Raw genomic sequence first — 21,084 nt, 5'->3', positions numbered from 1 at the left:
TGGGGTGAAAGAAGCTGAGGCAGTGTGCATCCGGGAAGCCCTTAGCTGATTAAAGGATACAGGATTAGGCGAAGTTGATTTGGAGACTGATTCACAATTAGTTTTTCATGCTTTAAATTCACTCTTTTTATTCTAATTTTGGTTTTATTATTGATGATGTTAAAGAAGTTGCATCTCATATAAATGATGTACATTTCTACTTTGCTAAGCGATCTGCGAAGGGTGATGCCCACATTGTTGCGCGGAAAGCTAAACCGTTTTTGTGTGGGGGAGTGGTTCGACACCCCTCCTCATTTCATTGTTGATTGTCTCACAATTGATTTAATGAATTAATTTGTTCTTCTAAAAAACTTAAAATCTTGTATTATAATTTATTTTATTGTTTAAACTTAAAATTCGTCATCCTATTCGCATTTAATCTGCCAAATAACATTAGATCAAATTGGATTGAATTACACCTTAGCGTATGTGGATGCATATTAAAATTTTAAAATCTACCTCCAAACTTACCCCAAATCGCGGGACGCCACTTCACACTTTTTTTTTTTTTTTGAAAGTCACTTCACACTTACTCCTAAGCTAGTCCACTAAATTTTGAGTTAGTCGGTTCAAATCAATGTGCTTATCAATTTCTAATTTAGTTATATTTTTATTATACTAAAATATTTCTACCCTAACTTTTAAAACTTTCAATTTTATAGTATCGGATTAAAGTTGACATGCCATGCATATGATTTCTTCTGTTCTTGAAAATTTTCAATTTTATAGGATCGGACTAAAATTGACATGCTCTTCTCTTCTTGCGTGCTTTACCGGCGCCGTGACAGCTGGCCCAGACAATACCAATGATTCATGGCAATGAAAGAACAAAACGCAAAAAAATAAAAATAAAAATTGCGAATTAGAATCCGCCATGGCAAATGGCTTAGCTTCTTCTTACACCTCTCTCTCTCAGCAGAAGGGCATTTACACTCTCTCCACCACCGCATTGCTCCTTCTCTTCCTCTTCAGCTTGTTCTATTTCAGCAGCCTATCTCTCGAGCCCAAACTCACTTTCTACAGAGATATCTTCTCAGAATTCCGCGTCGCCACCACTCCCCTTACCATTCCAACACCCATAGACGCTCAATTTAAGGACCCGCGCAATGAATCAAACCCGACGCCTAAACCCGTCGTCTCGATCCCAGATTTCGAGGTAATCGATGAACAACCGACGCCCAATTTCCCAATCGTCGTGGGGGGCGAAGCGGCTGATTCCAATGTCACTGAGGAGGCGAGTGTTGTTGTGACGGCCGTGCCGTCGAGCAATGCCGCTAAGGAGGAGAGTCGTTGGGCTGATAGAGCTCAAGGGTGTGATTTCTATAAAGGGAGTTGGGTGAATGATGAGGACCACCACCCTATTTATAGTCCTGGGTCTTGCCCCTACGTGGATGAAGCCTTTGATTGTCAGCGCAATGGCAGGCCTGACTCTCAGTATCTCAATTGGAAATGGAAACCTGATGGCTGTGATCTTCCAAGGTTAGTTTCATTTCATAACCATGTAGAATGGACTGCTCTTTACTTTAATTTTCGCAAATTGTATGATCAATGTTTGGCTATGTCTTCTGGTTTTCTCTGTTTCTCTTAAGCTTTTACTTTAATGGAACTACTACTTGTAGAGTTAGAGTCATACTATATAGTAGCACTGGCTAGTTCTAAACTTTCAATTTAACCACGCCTGATCCTTTGACTTTCAAATTTAACCAATCGCATGATTCTTCAACTTTCAAATTTAACCAATCGCGTGATTCTTCAACTTTCAAATTTAATCATTAACCAGGGGTGGTTAAATTAAAATTTTGGTTGATTTAAGCTGGTATTAACTATTTTTTTTTTTTGTTGTTTAATACCTAAAATGGTCCTTGACTATTGTAGTTTTTCTCAATTTCGTCATAAATGACTTTTGTGACCCAATGTAGTCTTGTGTTTTTTTGCTCAATGTAGTCTTCCATCTGTTATTCCGTCCAATTGGTGTTAAATAGAGCGACAATTTGATAATGGTAATATTTGCCACTCATTTACCAAATGGTCCCTCTATTTAATAACAAACGAGGACTACATTGAGCAAAAACACACAAGTTTGAGACTACATTGGGTCACAAAATTCGTTTAGGATGAAATCAAGAAAAACCACCATTGTCGAGGACCATTTTGGGTATTAACTCTGTTGTAAACTCATAGAGTTATATAGTATCAGGAAATCACTTGTAGTATATTTATCTCTTTGTGCCAGTGAAATTTGGATATAATATTGTTTTCTCTCCAGGTTTAATGCAACTGACTTTTTGGTGAGATTGAAAGGGAAAAGGCTGATGCTTGTTGGGGATTCCATGAACCGGAACCAGTTTGAGTCACTGCTCTGCGTTCTTCGTGAAGGACTGGTCAATAAGAGTAAAATGTATGAGATACATGGATATAAAATAACAAAGGGAAGAGGCTACTATGTTTTCAAATTTGAGGTGATTGCAACTTGCAACAACCAAGACTTCTCCTTACTGAATATAAATAACAGCCATTAGATTGCTTTTTCTTTTTTCCTTACATGTTTGTGGTTATGCTTGGTAGAGTTTATTTTAGAGCTTATAGTTTATTTTAAGCTACAAATAAGCTATAAGCTTTGTTTGGTAAGCTTTCAGCTTTCAGCTAGCTTATAAGTTAGGTATGCCAAACTGAGCTTGAATAATATATTTGACTTACCAAAAAAAGCACAAATGCATCATATATGCACACAGTACATCTGTAAATTCTTTTTTCAAGTTTACACAAGTGGGGTGGGTTCTCATTTTCAGTTTTTTTTTTTTTAAATACTAAAATGATGATTGCTTCAATTTTATTTTGCATCTAAACATGTTAGAAGGATACTAATACAATGGATTGATCTCTGACTGTCTGACAGGATTTTAACTGTACAGTGGAATTTGTGCGATCACATTTTCTTGTCAAAGAGGGAGTGCGCATCAATGCACGTGGTAGCTCAAATCCAACTTTATCAATAGATCGCATTGATAAAACAGCTCCTCGTTGGAAGCGTGCTGACATTCTCGTTTTCAATACTGGACATTGGTGGACCCACGGAAAGACAGCGAGGGGGTATGTCAACATGCAATCTTTCCTAGCAAGGTTTTTGAGTTACAAAAGATAATGTCCACTCTGCTATATAGGCCATGAATGATTCTCTCCTTGCTTCTTCTATGTGTGCGTTTCCTTTTTCTCTCTCTTTTTCAAGGGCATGATATATTTCTTGCTTCTAGCTAGTCTAGTCTAGACACATGAGTGGCTTTAAACTACTTTAAAAACATAGCATGGTACTGAAATGCAGCTGAGAAATTAGTACTTTGTAATCTATTCCAAGCATGGCTTTGATTTTTGTAAGTGGCTATGCAAAGGTATCTGATATGTGTTGCTATATTACAGGAAAAATTACTATAAGGAGGGCGAGTATATTTACCCCAAATTTGATGCAGTTGAAGCTTATAGAAGAGCCTTGAAGACCTGGGCAAGTTGGATCGATGAACATCTGAAACAGAAAAAGTTGGTTTTCTATCGAGGGTACTCATCTGCTCATTTCAGGTACTTAGAAAATTGAGTTTTATGATTAGCTTTAATTTTATTCCGGTTATAGAACTCAGGTAAATTTTTTTAGGGCTTTTTGCAGTTTGTCTTCTATAGTTTTATCCTTTTTTGGTACTTCACCTTTATAGTTTGGAAGTTGGTACTTTTCCATCTAAACATGTTTTTCAGCTATTGTCCACCAAGTTTCATTGCATAAAAAGTTCACATTACATTATTAAGCTACTAGTGTAGGGTAAAGTGATCTTTTATGTATTTCATCAAGAAGAAAAAAGTTTACCTTATGGATAGTCCTTTCATTTTCTTTTGTAAATGATCCATCTTCAGTGATCTGGACATGAAAATATTGGCTAGCCATGATAGTTGTAAGTTACTGAATTTTCATCATATGCCCACTATTAAATTTAATTATTAAATATACTTCGATATTTTAATAATTTGATAGTGGATATACTATTTGCATGGTAAAGGGGGGCATTTTGACCAACATAACCCCACTTTTTACACCAAAAAAGAGTCCTGATTAATGGAATGGCAAAATCACAATGAAATTTGAAAGTTGAAGACAATTTATGTTTAAATTATTAAGGGTGTGTTTGGTTGGCAGGTTTAGCACTCAGGTATGGGTATGAAAGTGATTGTTATTGTTTGGTTGACTGGTTTTTAAAACACTACTATGGGTTTGGAATATCCCATTAATAGAAAAACCCATTCCCTTATTTTATTAGGGTTTCATCCCATTATTCATCCTTAGCCTAATCATTCCCATTCCACCCTACTACCAAACATGCAAAATACTTTCACCAAAACCCATTACTATTACAAGTATTTGATACCCATTCTAATTCCGATTCCCATGTGCGAACCAAACACACCCTAACTAGGGACTAAAACTGCTATATCACTATAACTCAGGGACTGAATGTAATTTTGCCCATGGAATTTTGTTGGAAAATTGGCTTTGTAACATGTCAAGATGTTAGTATGTGCAACAATGTGCATATGTTGAATTGTTGAAAGTATATACATTAAAGTGCCAAAAGGCCTAAACTATTGTTGTGTCAGAAAGCTCAATTTTTAAACCAATACATAGATAATAGACCACATTATTTATTTTCCAGCACTGTCTAGTAGAACTATTTTTGAAGTTTCCCTCCTGTAGGAGTTCATATTGGTTGCATTATTTGCTTTGATTGCCCTTTTTAAGCGTCTAATCTTTTAGTATTTCTCTGTTTCTCCGATATTGCACTTGCTTTGTTGGAAAGGCTAGGCCTCTTTTTTCTTTATCTGTTGAGAATCATGTGATAAATAAAGGGTTATTGCAATTTCTGAAACAGAGGTGGAGAGTGGGATTCTGGTGGAACCTGTAATGGTGAGAGTAAACCGGTTTTGAGTGGAGCCATCCTTGATAACTATCCTTTGAAAATGAAGATAGTGGAAGAAGTGATCAAAGAAATGCAGACACCCGTTGTGCTACTAAATGTGACAAGTTTGACCAATTTCCGGAAGGATGGCCACCCATCTGTATACGGGAAAATGGTGACCGACGGGAAAAAGGTTTCCACCAAACGGCAAGATTGCAGCCATTGGTGTCTCCCGGGAGTCCCTGATGCTTGGAATGAGCTAATCTACGCCACTTTGGTCTTGAAACAAACCTCTTCAATCAATGAACATTAACAAGGTTTGTTTAGTTCATGGATTGGGTGGGAATAGGACTAGCAACAAGCCTTTCTAATCCCATATTTACTTTATTTTTAACTCATCCAAATACTCAGTACGAGGATTGCTATACTTGTTTAGGGGACGGGATGGGGTTAACAATCTTTCCTTAGTGAAGAGATCGATGATGTCTTCACATTAACGAAAGGGATTGTTAATCCTCTAGTAAGAGTTCTGGCCTTGCTCTTTCAATATGAGAAGTCCCATTTGTAATTTTTTCATTGACTGATTATTTTTGGTTATGTTGATTTACTTAGCTTTTCGCTTTAGGATCGTTGTTGTAAATTTTATGTATCTTTTGTAGGATTTAGTAAGCCCTGATTGCTAAACTCTACTGTGTTCATCACTTGATCCTATGCTTGATGAAAATTCTGTTTTATGTGGTTTGTTGGTAAATGTTTGAAATTATTAATTTGGTCTTTAATTATTTTTTCTATATTTATTTTTGGTCTAATTAAGTCCCTTAACTTTAAAATCTTAACCAATTTGGTTCTCCATTTGTTTAGTCGTTAAACATCCGTTTATTCATGATCAAATTAGTAATTTTGCTATAGTCAATGGATTATTTCAGTTATCACATGCACAATTTTCTCTCTTATTAAACCAAAGAGTTAATTATCGAAATGATCTCCTGACTATAGTGAAATTATTAATTTGATCTCGAGTAAACAAACGTCTAAAGGCTCAACAAACGGAGAACTAAATTGGTTAATATTTTTAAAATTGAGGGACTTAATTAGGAAAAAAAATAGTCAAACACCAAGTTGGTAATTTTGTTATAGTTAAAAGATCATTTCGGTAATTAACTCATGTTTAAATTTATAAAATCACCTTGATTGATTTGTTATTACGTACACAACATTTAATTGGAGTATAAGTTTTGTCATAATAAAAAGGAGAGAATTTGTTAGAAATAATTGAATTAAATAGATTTTGATGATGCATGTAATTTAAATAAAAATCTTAAAATCATCAAATTTTAATAAATTATCTCATTTTTTTAATTTTTTTTTTGAGGGGAATTATCTCGTTTATTAGAGCGTAAAGTCAACAGAATATATGTTGGTTGTAAAAAGAAAACTTCACGCTAAACAAGACAATAAAGAATGTTGCAAAGTACTCCGTATTGAAGTATGGTAAATAGTGATGGTAAAGTTAAAGTTGAATATCGTCGGTGAAGTAGGAAGAAACAAACCCAAAATAGATAAGACAAAGTTGAAAAATAAAAACAAATAAGTAGGGAGATCCAATACCTCTTTTGATTTGCCATTACTGATAGTCCAGGGCTGGTCCCATATGGGTCGTTATATCGTGGACCGCGGCGTACGTGTACCGCGATTAAAACGGTGTCGTTAGTTTTAACGGAGTGTGTATTTTTTTGTATGTTAATTACCAACTGACAATATATCTAAACCGTCACTGCTTTACGTATTATTTTTATATTATCAAATAAAACTGCATTTATATCAAAATGATACTGTAGTTGTGGTGAAATGAAACTGCAGTGTATATAAAATGAAATTGAATAACATTTCATATATTTGAGTGTATATTGTACAATGAAGCTGTAATTATATTAAAATGATCATGCAGTTGTGTTTTAATAAAACTATAGTGTATATAAAATAAAATTAAATAACATTTTCACATATTTGAGTCTATGAATATCGAATAAAACTGTAGTTATATCGAAATGAAACTATAGTTGTGTTGAACTGAAACTGCAGTGTATACAAAATGAAATTAAATAACATAGTTACTTTTTACGAAAGGGTGCGGAACGGCGAAAAACGGATGTCGTTTCTTTTCATTAAACAAAACGACGTCGTTTTGATGCGCAGTGCACGATATAATTTGTCGTCCCATATCTGGCCAGTATCGCCAGCGGCCCAATTTTTGGAGGTCCAATTTTTTTTTTTAATTTTTTTTTTAGATATAATCTATTATTTTTTATATTTGATAATTTCTTTTTATTTTTTTATTTTTTGAATTCATAGATTGATCTTAATTGTAATTGAAAATAAAATTTTAAAAGAAATTGACATCGAAATTTTGGTGAATAATTTTATATTTAAATATGAATGAAAAATGACACTTTTAAACTAACTTTTGAACTTTTGAATTTTATTCTTTCTTTGTTAATTTTTGGGAAAATGGCACTTTTCCCCCCTGAGTTATATACCTATAGCATTTTTTTCCCCTAAATTATTGAAGTGGATGTTTTCCCCCCTGAAATGTTAAATGGACATATTTACCTTTAAACTAAATATTTAATTTATTTTTTTCTCCAACAAATTATGACCATAATTTGGTTCAAACTAAACAAACACTATAGCAACCAAACCGAAATATTCTAATTACAATTTAGAATTGAAATTCGATATTTAGAGTTTATTAAAATCGTGAACCGGAACGGACGGTTCATGTTCCGAACTGAAAAAATAAAATACATTTATTGTTGAATTTAGACTATTTTAAAATAAAAAATAAAATTTTAAAATAAAGACGGTTCAAAACCGCGAATCAGATCCGGAACCGCCGGTTCACGGTTCAAGATTCAATTTTTTTGATACATAATTTTAATAAATTGAAATTTAAATATTGGGTTCTAGATCTGAATTATAACCGTAAACTATTAATTCGATTGCTTTAGTATCCGTTCAATTCAAATCGAACCGTGGTCATCCCTACGTATACGCAATAATTTGTTGTAGTAAAATAAATAAAATGTTTACTTTAAGGGTATAAATGTCAATTTAATATATCAGGGGGAAAAAGTACCACTTTTAGAATAATTAAGGGGGCTAATGTGCTTACCTAAATAATTGAGGGGGAAAAAGTGCTATAAGTATATAACTCAGGGGTAAAAAGTGCCATTTTCCCTTAATTTTTTTGTATTATATTTGGACAAAAAAATTTAATTACATTTTTATTTTTGTCATATAATACAATAACTTGAAGTCCAAATTGATTTGAACTCAATTACCTTAGTTATAGAGATTTTGTAGATCTTCAAGACTTCTATCTTCATCAGATCTTTTGAGATTATGTTTCTTACCTTTATAAATAGAAATCTCTATCATAATAAATAAATAAAAAATATCTCTCTCTCTATGTTGTTGTCTATCTTTTATTGTCTTTGTCTTTGCAGTTTACTCTATTATATTTAGATTGTATCTCGGAACAAAAATAATACATGTCTAAATTAAACTATTAGACAATGCCCCTATTTTTAATGAAACGGTCCTGCTGATAGTCCTTTTTGTAAGTTAGGGTGCCACTTTACCATTGAAACTAATGTTAACACCACAAGTAACCCTATGATTTCCATTTTGGACAAATGGACAACCATGAATTGATTTGAGATGTCTATATTGATAACCATTTGCTCCAAGCTATCATACCACTTAACTAATCGTATTGACGTAAACAAATAAAGAAACAAGCACACAAAAAACCCGAGGCCCAAAGGCTCACCTCTTAAGTTAGCTTCAGGGTCGGTCCTATCATTTTATAGGCCCGGGGCAAGATAAAAAAAAAAAAAAAAAAGGGCCCCGGTTAATATATATTTCATGTCTAAAATTTAAATTAGATAAGGAAAAAAATTATTAATGACGATAACTTTAAATAAGATTAATAAGTTTTTAACAATTTGACATACACAACAATAATCATGAAAAAAATTTCTAGGTACTTTTCTTAATGCAAAATAATAAATAATCATATAAGTGCCTTCATAAATAAATAATATTATAGTTATAAAAATGAATAAATAATTTAAAATCGAGTAAACTTATAAACAATAACATTTATCATAATAAATAATAAATTAATTATTATTAAAAATTTATAAAACAATAATTACAAACATATGGAAAGCTAAAAATATTTTTTGACTAGGAGCAAAAAATTAAAATATTTCAAAACGTAATAAAAAATGCAAAAAGATATGAAACATAATTATCTAGATAATATAAAGCATATTATAAATCACACATCTTCTATATTATTTATATGATTTTTATAAATACTTTTTTTTTGAATACAAATACTTTTTCTTTTAAATAGATAAATGTTAAACTTTTTAAAGAATAATTTGAATACATATAATGACACATGATAGAATATTCTATATTACATTGATTAGATATTCATAAAAAGGTACAGAGAAAATTATCTTTTAATTTTTTTATAATTCAATCTCAAAATATATCATATAACCCCCTCCGTCATATTTTTACGTGTCTTGTTTCGTTAACATGGGTTGATTGAATTTTTTTAATTCAATTTTTCATAATATGTTTAGTATAAGTATATAAAAGTTTATAAATTTAGAAATTTCATAAAAAATTTAATATAAAAATTTATATATTTAATATAAAAAATTTTCATAATATATTTAATATAAATATATGAAAATTTATATATTTAAAAATTACATTAAAAATACTACTCCGCATTAAACACAAAAAATCAATAAAAATAAATTTTTAAAATATAAGCAAAGAAGTAAAGTTGAGGAATTGTAAAATGTGAAAGAAAGGATTGAATCATGGGCCTTTGGTTAAATGAGAATGAAATTTAAGTATCTTACCAACAAGCTAATTCACCTTACTATAAAACATATGTATATAAATTACTTATACTCAATTCATATATACTATATATATAAGAGATAGGATGGGGCCCTCCCCAAGCATGGGCCCTGGGCAAGGGCCCAGCCTGCCGTTGCCCCAGGGCCGGCCCTGGTTAGCTTGCATTATCATCAGAAAACGTAAAGGAAAAAATGTTCCTTGTAAGCTAAAGAGCCTAGGAACTCTGGAAGAAGATAAGCTATGTAGATAAAACTAAGAGCAACTCATTTTTTACCGGATCTAGTTTGTAAGAGCCAATGAGAGGTTATTAATCCTATAATGATAAGGTAAAAAAAAAAAAAAGGCCATAGAAGCATAAGAACACATCATAACATAACCCTAGATAGAAAACCATAAGACAAATGTAAAGAGCCAATGAGAAAAGACATTGTTAGTGTTATACTTAGGTATATTTTGTTGTTGGACTAGTTCTTTGCAAAAATAGGTGTAGAAAGTCCTTTGTATATTAGAATAGGTGTTTGAACTTGATTATAGTGTAACGTTGCTAGAACAGAAGATCCCGTGGAGGCTCAGTTGCAATAGAGAACTACTTTTGGTATAAATGATGGTTCAAGGATGTTATCAAAGTAGTTTTTAATCCATTAACTATTCTCTTGTATCATGACAATGTGGCTATTCCAGAAGGTTAAAGAATGTCATTCATCTATCTCTGTTGTGAAAGTAAAATTTCATCATTGTATTTAACTGTCTCAATTCCAAGAAAAAATCCAGGTTCACCAAGATCTCTAATTTTGAATGCAGTAGAAAGTTTTGACACTAACTGAGTAACTAGATCCTGATTACTTCCCATCATAACTATATCATCCACATAAACTAACAGATATACACAATCAGATCCTTGTGAGTAGTAAAACAAGGATACATCCGTTTTTGATGCTTCAAAACCAATAGATAGTAAGAAGGTGTGAAAACGATTAAATCAAGCCCTAGGTGCCTGTTTTAATATGTAAAGAGACATTTTTAGCAAGCAAATGTGATTCGGATACTGAGCATCAATATAACCAGGTGGTTGCTTCATGTACACAATTTTAGATAGATTTCCATTTAAAAAGGCATTATGAATATCAAGTTGCCTAACAGTCCACTCAGATGATAAAGCCAAAGAAAGAAGTAACCTGACAGTAGTTGGCTTGACCACTGGACTGAAGGTGTCAAAGAAATCTTGCCCAGGAACCTGATTGAACCATTTTGCTACTAGTCTTGCCTTATGTCTCTCAATGGAGCCATTTGCCTTTTGTTTTGTACGAAAGACCCACTTACATCCAATAATATTCATACCTGCTTGTGATGATACGAGAGACCATGTTTGATTATGAAGGGGGGCATTAAATTTATGATCCATGGCTTCACGCCATTTTGTGTACTTAACTGCCTGAGAGTAACAAGTGGGATCCGAAGGACAAACCTGAACCGTTAAAGCTGATGGTGGAGCTTGTGACCTACTCTGAGTGCTCATCACGTGAGTTCGGACGGTGGACTTCACAGATTTGCCCCGAGGTCGGCCACGAGGCCGTGCAGCCGGTTGGACAAGTTGGTCATGCGGCTCGTGTTCGGGCAGGCTAGCTGGCTCGTTGGCGGTGTGCAGCTGCAAAGGCGGTGCAATTGTGTCACCGCTAGGTGCAACATTGGTGCTGTCATGAGACTGCCCAGGCGGGGTAGCGACGGTAGCACTCGGACAAAGAACCGATTCAGCCCACGGATAAGTCTATACCGATTGAGAAGCCTGCAATTTATTTTTAGTAGCAAAGAGATATACTGCCTCATCAAACCTTACATGTCTGCACTGCACACATAAATTTTGTTAGTCTATAAGTCCATGCACCTATACCCCCGAAACGACTCAGGATAACCTAGGAAGACACATGGAGAGGACCGATATGACATTTTGTGACGATTGTATGGTTTGAGATAAGGGTAACATAGACACCCAAAGACACGAAGAAAATAGTAGGAAGGATGGGAGTTATGCAATTTTAAATGAGGACTAGAGTTATTTAACACAATGGATGTCATTTTGTTGATTAAATAAACTGTAGTTTCAAAAGTAAAATCCCAGAATTTATATGGAATAGAGGCACGGGCTAGGAGAGCTAAACCTATTTCAACTATGTGTCTATGTTTTCGTTCGACACAACCATTTTGTTCATGAGTGTATGCACATGACTGCCTATGATTAATGCCTAGTTGCACAAACAAAGAATGTAATTTCTTATATTCAGCTCCTAGATCAGATTGACTGGACTTGATGTTACGATTGAATGAACGCTCAACTAAAGCACGAAATTGATCAAATTTGACATAAAGATCATATTTCTGCTTCATAGGAAAATACCAAGTGTAACGAGAATAATCATCAACAAAGATGACAAAATAACGATAACCATTAGAGGATAGCAAAGGAGCTGGTCCCCAAATAACAGTGTATATCAAATCAATAACATCCGAACTATTAGATTCAACACGTGCCAAAGAGAAACGTGCAGATTTTCCCAATTGACACACTGAACATAAACTGGAATTACAATAAATAGTACGGCTAGAGCCACTAACCGAACAAGACTGAAGAATTTGACTAAGGACACACTGATAAGGATGACCTAAACGATCATGCCAAACCAAAGCGGAAGCACGAGCGGAGAGAAACGCGGAAGGAGACGAACTTGGAACAGGAAAAGTGTATAGGCCACCCGAACTACTGCCTCGTAGGAGGATTTCCTTGGTGGTGATATCTTTCACAAGAAAAAAAAAAGATGAAACTCAAAAAACACATTATTATCTGTAGCAAAACGTTGAACAGATAATAAAGAGGTAGACAGACTAGGAACATGCAATATATTAGACATCGTAAAAGACCTAGAAGGGGTATTAAAAGTAACATGGCCAACACGACTAATAGACAGGTCCAAACCATCATCGACATGTAAAAAGTGTCATTACCAGTATACTTCTCCGAGGTAGAAATGACAGCTATGTCTGGAGTTGCATGATTTGTGGGTCCAGTGTCTGGAACCCAAGTATGAGATTTGACGAGGTTTTAGCACACAAACTATTCTGAAATGCCAAATTAGCTTGAGAACCCGGAGTCTCTGAATAACGCCGAAAACAATTGGCTCCCGTGTGACCGAAACCATTACAAATTTGACACTGTTCATCATAGCGCCGAAAACAATTGGCTCTCGTGTGACCGAAATCATTACAAATTTGACATTGTTCGTCAAAGCGCCGAAAACAATTGGCGCCCGTGTGGCCGAAACTATCACAAATTTGACACTGAACTTTAAAACCACGTTGCTGACTGGACCGCTTCTCATACGGTGTATCCTGGTTCGATGCCATCGGCTGTTGCTACAGTAATAATTATTATTAATGACGACAATAATAATTATTATGAACCCTAGCTAACTGATACCGGATGAGAACTGTATAAAACTGTATTGAATGAACTATGTAATAACTGTACAGACTGGGGGAATATATACCAGAAGAATCATAGAGAGACTAGGATAGGAAGTAGGAATTATAGGGAGACTAGGATAGGAATTCATAATGTGATTCAAATACATAGAGTCTTAATACGAAGAACTATGAGACGGTGTGCTACTCTTGTTTGCTAATACTTTCAATAGAGAGGTCACACTAGACCTGAGTGTTATTATTTTTAGAAAGACCAGAAAAAAATAGAAATTTGTGAGAAAATTCATTTCTCCCTTCAAAAAGTTGGTTTGGGTGAGAAAAAGATGAGATCATCTACTACATGTCATTCTTGTCTAAAGAAGAGAAGGTTATATCAAATGTTAATTTGACAGCGGTTGTTCAGATCACATAACAAATATAAAAAAAAAAAAAAAAAAACCCTAAATGATGTTAGGTACAGTGAAGGGAATGTTACCTTTCGGAATGAAGAAAATGGGAAGACTCTAGGAATAGGAACACTCCATGTTCCTAAATTACCATGTCTAGAAAATGTGTTGTTAGTACATGGGTTACATGCCAACCTCTGTATAAGTTAGTTATGTGATTGAAAGCCCAAAGCCTACTTTAACAAGGATCAATGCAACGTGTTGGACAACTACAACAGACACATACTGGAAGGTATTATAATTGTTATACATTGACAAATGACTTGGCTTGCTTTAGAATAGTGGTTGATGAAATGAAGTTTTGGCATCATGTCTTGCGCACTGAATAAAGTTACAAAAAAAAAAAAAAAAAAAAAAAAAAAAAAGAAAAAAAAAAGAAGATAATGTAAGTGACAAATAAATAATCTCTTCAAATAAATCATAATCTTTTCTATCATAAATATGTGTAGAAAAAATTACATCATTAAATTCTCTCACAGTTGTATTAGAATAGAACTGCAACATATACCTGTGAGTGATTGTTTTGTTTCTATACAAATTAGTAACCGCCAAAAATTTTTTAATCTGTAAATTCGCCCTTCTTTGAATTTCTTCATCCACTTTTGAAGATAAATTTTAGGAATATGACAATGTAGAAAAGTTTCCTGAAATTGAAGTGTAAAAAAAATGTAGTAAAAAGTCATATGCATAAACTAACAAAACCTTTTGAATTAAAAACTATTCAGACTATAGTACAAAAACAATACATCTACATCATGGAATACACATTCTATAGATCTTGATTATTTTATCACCTCTTGTCTTTAGAATATGATAGGTACGCACCACTCTAACCTTGATTGCATTCCTTATGTTTCTAGGATTAAGTTCACCTCCAACAATATAGATTTGAGTTGAAGTCATGCCTATTTGGTATAAATAGGAGCCTACAGACGCATAAATTCATTGGAAGTTTACAATTATACGTTTAGTTTAATGAAGTGTTTAAATAGTAAAAAGAATTCATCTTTACGCAAAATTAGTATTCGAATAAATAGGAAAAAGATTTTGCATGTGTAGACTTGTAATTATTATTGGTGTAAAATCAGTATTTGAATTATTATTATTGGTGTATGTAATAGTTAATAAATTATTATTTTCTTATAAAATTACGTTATTACGTAAAATTTCCAAAAAATATTACCAGATATTAGTTAATTTTCATATAACATTTTGTTACCAGTTAAGCTTTACAGGGCATTTGGTTGTCCGACTTAATTTCCACGTAATTCCAAAGGCCACAAAATTCACTTGTTTGGTTGAAAGGAATTGCAATTCTCCCACTTTCATGGAATTAAAATCCCATGTCCCCCCTATGATTTTAATTCCTGGGATTTTAAGAAGAAAAAAAGATAGTGATGAGTCAAAATTTTAAGAAGAAAAAATGGAATTTTTTTTTTATTATAAGAGAAGGAAAACACGCAAACTACTAATCACCTTCATCAAGGCTTGAACCTACCATCTCTCACACTTAGCAAAGCAATCAGATACCATTGGACCACAAGATCCTTGGTTTTCAAACACTGGGATTTAAACTCCCACTTTATTCCCAGTAATTCATCCCCCATGAAATTGCAATTCCTTTCCCACATAATTCTCCCTCTCCAACCAAACGCCCTGTTATTATTTCTTTTACCAGTACATTAATTAATTAATATTAAAAAAAATTTGAATGGTAAAGTTGAAGAAGTGGATTTTACTTTTATTAATAGTGTAAATAAATTAATATTTTTCTTTTGACTTTTTTTTTTAAACACCCAAATATAAAAAAATTCCAAAAAATAACTTTGGAATGTCATTTTTCAAAAATTCTAAATCTACACTTAAAAGTAATTATAACCGAATATTTAAGTGATGCTGTCGTGGCCCGCTGTGTGCCTACAAACTCATTTGATTTCCATGACATACCTTTTCTTTCCCTTAATCGCTCCGCAATGTCAGTGCTCCCCGACAAATTCTCTGTGTGAGCGTGGCTAAATCTTGTAGTATTTTGTAGTAATAATTTATATCCAAATGAATAATTAAAGATGTGTTCTTACTGAATAAAATTCTCTTAATATATTTAAACTTTATTTAAAGAAAATAAGATACACCTAATATTACTCTATCTAAAATTCTAAATACTTATGTTAGATTTTCCTATTAAGTATTTTTTTTTTTTTTTGAAAAGTAAAACGATAATAGATTACTGAATAAGAATAGTGACATTAGAGGGACAGAGTCTCAATACAATGAGTTAATCTAAATATAGGCTTCAGAAGTTAATGCATAAGCTAGAATATTAGCGTTCCTATTAAATATTTAGTTTCTAAGTATTTTTTTATTTAATTATTACATAAATGTTTTATTAACTTGGGGTAACTCTTTGGATTAAATACAGTTCATACAAATTTTTTACAAATGTATCTTTCAAAAAAATGTATCTTTCAAAAGTTATAGATAATGTTATATTTGAAAGGAAAACGATTCAAATTAGTCATCAAATTACACATAAAAATGTAATTAAGTTATTCAATTCAAAAAAGTGTAATTAGGTATTTAAATTCTGAACTATTCAAAATTATACAATTTGACATATTCATCTGGTTATCGCTAATGTGGTGATCATTGTATTAAAATTTATTTTAATTGTTTTAAATAAATAAAATTAAATATATATAAAAAAAACCCACCCCCTCCCTAGCTTCAGCTAGGTACGAAGACGTGGAAGGGATGAGGTTTTTTTTTTTTTTTTTTTTAATAATTTTATATTATTTAAAATTATTAAAATAAATTCTAAAAAATAATTTTTTCATAAGATGATGATCACGTCAACGATGACATGAAAAACATGAGAAATATGTCAAATTTAGTCGAATTGTATAGTTTTAGACAATTTAATACCGTAATTTCACTTTTATGTGAATTTGAACATTTTTCCTATTGGAAAACAAATACTCCTCGTATTAGAAAATAGAAATGACAAGTATAAAAGGAAAAAAAAAACACAAAAGCAGAAAAAAGAAAATTATCCCGAGTGTCTTCTATGAAGTGTTTTGACGCTTACTAAATACCGAGACATTCGCCCACAAGGAAACACAACAGGAAAAGAGATCTTCCTTCATTAAACCTCAATTTTCGCAAAATAGTCAAAGGAGCTCGAACTGATATATGAATGCCGTGAAGCCCAGGGAATAGCATTGTTGGGCATGAACTGAAGTGAGAGATTATTGTAGTTGAGAGTGAGTGAAGATATGCTTAGTTTTCTTGTCAGAAAAGATGTCAGAAAACTTCTCAAGCGCAAGGATAGTGATGCTGGGGAAAAAGGTCAGTTTTGCAATTTTATTATTTTCCCTTTTTGGCATTATTTATTGTGGACAAAGCATCTATCTTGATAGTTTGGGGGTTTCCCATTCTGGGGAAATACTTAGAATTCTTCCCCATTTTTCTGAAATGCTTGATTTGAGGTTTGTTTAATGCTATAATTTTCTGATTCTCTTTAATTTTTTTTTAATGATTGATTTTATTTTGTTGCTGAGTGCTTCTGGGATGAGATCTTTTGGTAAAACGATTTGAACTTTGTTCTGCATTTTGTTGATTATTTATTTATTCTGTAATATTTAAGTTCGGAAGAAATATGAAGTGATTATTTCTGATTCTGTGAAATTCTTGAATAAGACTACCTTTTGAGATTGAGGCATTGTTTAATCTAGATGCAGAAAGATCAATATTTTTGGCTTATTTCTACTCTGTAATTGAAGGCCTAGAAAAGAATTTGGACTTTATTCTCTTAGAACAAAAGGTTATTATTCAATATGGCCAGCACTTTGCCCCTTAATTGGGCTAGCTCGGTGTGAACGGGGATTAGTCTTAATCTGAGTATGGTACGGGCTTAAAGTGCCTCCTACATCGTGGTCTGGCAAAAAAAGGGTTAAAGGGTTATGATTGGGGATAACCTTAGCCAAGATGGCTAAGGATACGAACTTAATCCCAGTCAGGTATGGGCAACCTAGGTTGGTTTACCTCCTTATAACGGACACCCTCAGGTAGGGGTAGTGGCTGTGGGTTTCCCTCGTCACCCCTAAAGGGTTCTGATTGCCAGTATTAAGAAAAAAACATTACTAGTTAAGTACATTGTGGATTTGGGGTATCCTGGAAACAAATTTGAAATTAAAATGTTGCCTATGCTTGTGTGTGTGTAAGTGCACTAAAGATCTGGCTATTCTTTTACCACAGGAAGGGCTTTAGAGGAGGTGCGAGCTTCTTTGTTTAGCAAATTACGGGTATTTGGAGGTGCGAAGCGACAACCGACCCTATGGGGCCCGATCGTTGCTCTGTCATTCAACTTTGTGGTATCTGTTGGCATTATATTGATGAACAAATTGGTTAGTCAAATTAGCCTTGTTCATTTTGCTTACATCTTTATAGATTATATAATAACCTTTTAATTTGTACAGGTTCTTGTCAAAGTCGGGTTCAATTATCCAATATGTCTATCTTTCATACACTACTTATTTAGTTGGTTGGTAATGGCCATTTTAAAGTGTTTCTCTATCCTTTCATTGTCTCCCCCGCCAAAGTCCACGAAATATTCCTCGTTGTTGTCTCTTGGGATAGTTATGTCTCTCTCTACCGGTCTTGCAAATGTCAGCTTGAAGTACAACAGGTAATCCCTTTTGCTTAATCTGTTGCATAAATAATATTCGTACCCTGCTTGCGTGTTTCACACCGTAGTGAAATTCTTGTACATCGGCAGCGTTGGATTTTATCAGATGGCTAAGATTGCAGTTACACCCGCTATTGTGATTGCTGAGTTTATATTCTTCCAGAAAAGAATTTCCTCCCCGAAGGTAAGCACGTGCTTTGAATTTGAACCTTTCTGTGCAAGTAAAAAACTAGACATCTCGCTTTCTTTGCTACACCAATTTTAGATTTAATTTTCTGTTTCCTTATATTGTTGATATTTGTTCGGGCACTCCCAACATGAACTCAAATAGACGGGTTAAGAAAGAACATATGGGTTTATAAGGCCATGGGTTAGACTAGCTAATGGGTTGGATTCAATCTTTTAATGTGGTTTGACCCATGTGCATTATAGCCCAATTGAGTGACCCTGACTCAATCTTAGTTTATAACATGGTATCAGAGCATGTTCGGTTTTTGGGTTCACCCGGTTATGGGTATTGGTGGATTTTGTAGGACTGCTTGTTCGGTCAGATTGATAAGGCCATGTTCCGTCGGATTGATAAGGCCATGTGTTAAACTAACTAATTGGTTGGATTGAATCTTTTAGCGTGGTTTGACCCATGTGCATTATAGCCCAGTTGAGTGACCTGACCTAATTTTAGTTTATAACAAAATGGGACAAAAATTTTGGGATGGAGTGTGTATGTATTTGTATGTGGCTTTTGGCAGTTGCATTTCTTTAGTGGTCATGGTCCATCTAGTTCTCTCTTAGAGTCTTTGTAAACATTAACCGAGAGACTTATAAATATATTGCCTTGTTATTATCATCCAAATATTTGAAGATAGAAATATATAACGGTACTTGTCTGGGAATGATCGTTTGGTATGTTGCAGGTGATTGCACTTACTATAGTATCCATAGGCGTTGCTGTAGCTACGGTGACCGATCTGCAATTTCACTTCTTTGGTGCTTGCATAGCTGTAGCGTGGATAGTACCAAGTGCGACTAATAAGATACTATGGTCTAATCTTCAGCAGCAAAAGAACTGGACCGCATTGGCGTATGGTCCTGTGCTCTCGTTAACATCTTTTCATATTTTTGTTTTTTTGATAAGTAGCGAATATCTTGTCCTCCTAACATCGTTTTTGAGTTCATCTGACTACTTCCCGAAGTAAATCTCATCGCCCTTGTCCGCAGGCTAATGTGGAAGACCACACCTATTACATTGTTCTTTCTGGTTCTTTTGATGCCATCGCTTGATCCGCCCGGCGTTCTCTCCTTTAATTGGAACGTTTATAACTCGACGATTATTTTTGCTTCCGCTGTTCTCGGTTTCTTGCTTCAGTGGTCAGGTGCTCTTGCACTTGGGTAAGTAGCCTCTGCATTTCAGTTTTAACTTATACTCCCTCGGTCCTATTTTATGTGTCTGGTTCGGTTAAGGTTCGACTCTGAAAGTTATTTTTAATTCAATTTTTTCATAATGTTAAGTTTAGTTTTAGCATAAAAAATTTATATATTTAGAAACCACATGCCTTTATTGTCTATTCATCAATTATGAATTATCGAACAATTGATGAAAGGAAGATAGGATATGAATGCATAGCCTATTTCTCTACTAATTCTCTTTCGTGCAGAGAAACATCTGCAACCACTCATGTCGTCCTTGGACAGTTCAAAACATGTGTGATTCTGCTCGCTGGTTTTCTGCTCTTCGGTTCAAATCCCGGAGTGACTAGCATTTTCGGGGCAACCACAGCTCTTGTTGGTATGTCTATCTACACTTATCTGAACTTGAAATCGAAGCAGCAAGCTGCGAGAACGCCCACTAGACAGTCTCCACTTTCCTCGCAAAAATTGAAGAACGATGGGGAAAATGGCAGTACTGAGAACGGAAGTCTTGGTGACGAATCTGTTTAGTGAATCCTTGGAAGTAATTAAATTAAAACCGCGAACCCACAATGCAAGCCGAGGTGTTACTAACTTCATTAGTTAGATTGTGTTAGTGTTGTAAAGAGCTTGAAACAAAAGTTTGAGTTCTTGTGATGAGAATTGTAGTTGATAGCTGACCTAAACCAAGTTACCAAACCCTCCTGAAGCATTGTGGCTAAGGTTTTTAAGATTAGATTTCATATGAAAGCTTCCCAATTTGTTTGTGTTGGAGGAGTGAGCATGTAGTTTATTGGCTCAAATATTTCCAATTTGGCTTCTATGTTATTGTCGCGCCGACAATTTTTTTTTTTTTCAATTTTATTCGATTTGTTTGACAGCAATTTGTTTTTTTGTTTTTTTTGAGTTAAACTTAATCCTTTTTGTTTTTTTTTTTTTTTGCACCAAAAAAATTTAATCCATTTTTATTTGGCATTATAACATAAGTGTTAATGGGATCAGGCATTAAAGTTTAAACTTTATTGAAAATTTAATACGTAGAAAAATTATTTTCATTTTTGGTGTAATTTTTGACTCAGCACGGACTTTTAAAAAAGCTTTAGGCCAGTCCAATTGTAGGCCCAGGCTTGAGCCTAACAAAAAGTCTACA

At 33.7% G+C, this 21,084-nt stretch overlaps 2 protein-coding genes across 5 annotated transcripts; both read left to right on the top strand.

Moving 5' to 3' along the window:
* Positions 1 to 787: 787 nt before the first annotated feature.
* LOC109172991 (protein trichome birefringence-like 5) lies at positions 788 to 5,710 on the top strand. 4 transcript variants are annotated; one of them, XM_019322236.1, is made up of 6 exons: positions 788 to 1,518; positions 2,306 to 2,498; positions 2,936 to 3,129; positions 3,454 to 3,609; positions 4,947 to 5,305; positions 5,372 to 5,710. In XM_019322236.1, the coding sequence occupies exons 1-5, from the start codon at positions 914 to 916 to the stop codon at positions 5,284 to 5,286; spliced, it is 1,488 nt and encodes a 495-aa protein (XP_019177781.1). In that variant the 5' UTR covers positions 788 to 913; the 3' UTR covers positions 5,287 to 5,305; positions 5,372 to 5,710. The 4 variants fall into 4 exon arrangements, with proteins under 4 accessions (XP_019177781.1, XP_019177782.1, XP_019177780.1 ...); XM_019322237.1 differs by having other exon boundaries at positions 789 to 1,273; positions 1,325 to 1,518; positions 4,947 to 5,710; XM_019322235.1 differs by having other exon boundaries at positions 789 to 1,518; positions 4,947 to 5,296; positions 5,367 to 5,710.
* Positions 5,711 to 16,881: 11,171 nt separating this feature from the next.
* Positions 16,882 to 20,790, top strand: LOC109173134 (uncharacterized membrane protein At1g06890-like). Its single transcript, XM_019322400.1, has 7 exons — positions 16,882 to 17,188; positions 18,098 to 18,246; positions 18,319 to 18,527; positions 18,618 to 18,711; positions 19,442 to 19,608; positions 19,746 to 19,916; positions 20,183 to 20,790. The coding sequence occupies exons 1-7, from the start codon at positions 17,116 to 17,118 to the stop codon at positions 20,463 to 20,465; spliced, it is 1,146 nt and encodes a 381-aa protein (XP_019177945.1). The 5' UTR covers positions 16,882 to 17,115; the 3' UTR covers positions 20,466 to 20,790.
* Positions 20,791 to 21,084: the final 294 nt, after the last annotated feature.

The sequence above is a fragment of the Ipomoea nil genome, unplaced genomic scaffold, assembly GCF_001879475.1.
Source record: "Ipomoea nil cultivar Tokyo-kokei standard unplaced genomic scaffold, Asagao_1.1 scaffold0465, whole genome shotgun sequence".
Taxonomy (NCBI): Eukaryota; Viridiplantae; Streptophyta; class Magnoliopsida; order Solanales; family Convolvulaceae; genus Ipomoea; species Ipomoea nil.
Note: the sequence above shows the minus strand (reverse complement) of the source record. Positions and strands in the feature narration are given on the sequence as shown.

Excerpts from the sequence above, each read along its gene's own strand:
- LOC109172991 (XM_019322236.1), top strand. The coding sequence starts at position 914 with ATGGCAAATGGCTTAGCTTCTTCTTACACCTCTCTCTCTCAGCAGAAG. Across the intron at positions 1,519-2,305 it reads GATGGCTGTGATCTTCCAAG|GTTTAATGCAACTGACTTTT; the intron begins GTTAGTTTCATT and ends TTTTCTCTCCAG. Across the intron at positions 2,499-2,935 it reads ACTATGTTTTCAAATTTGAG|GATTTTAACTGTACAGTGGA; the intron begins GTGATTGCAACT and ends ACTGTCTGACAG.
- LOC109173134 (XM_019322400.1), top strand. The coding sequence starts at position 17,116 with ATGCTTAGTTTTCTTGTCAGAAAAGATGTCAGAAAACTTCTCAAGCGC. Across the intron at positions 17,189-18,097 it reads TAGTGATGCTGGGGAAAAAG|GAAGGGCTTTAGAGGAGGTG; the intron begins GTCAGTTTTGCA and ends CTTTTACCACAG. Across the intron at positions 18,528-18,617 it reads GTCAGCTTGAAGTACAACAG|CGTTGGATTTTATCAGATGG; the intron begins GTAATCCCTTTT and ends GTACATCGGCAG.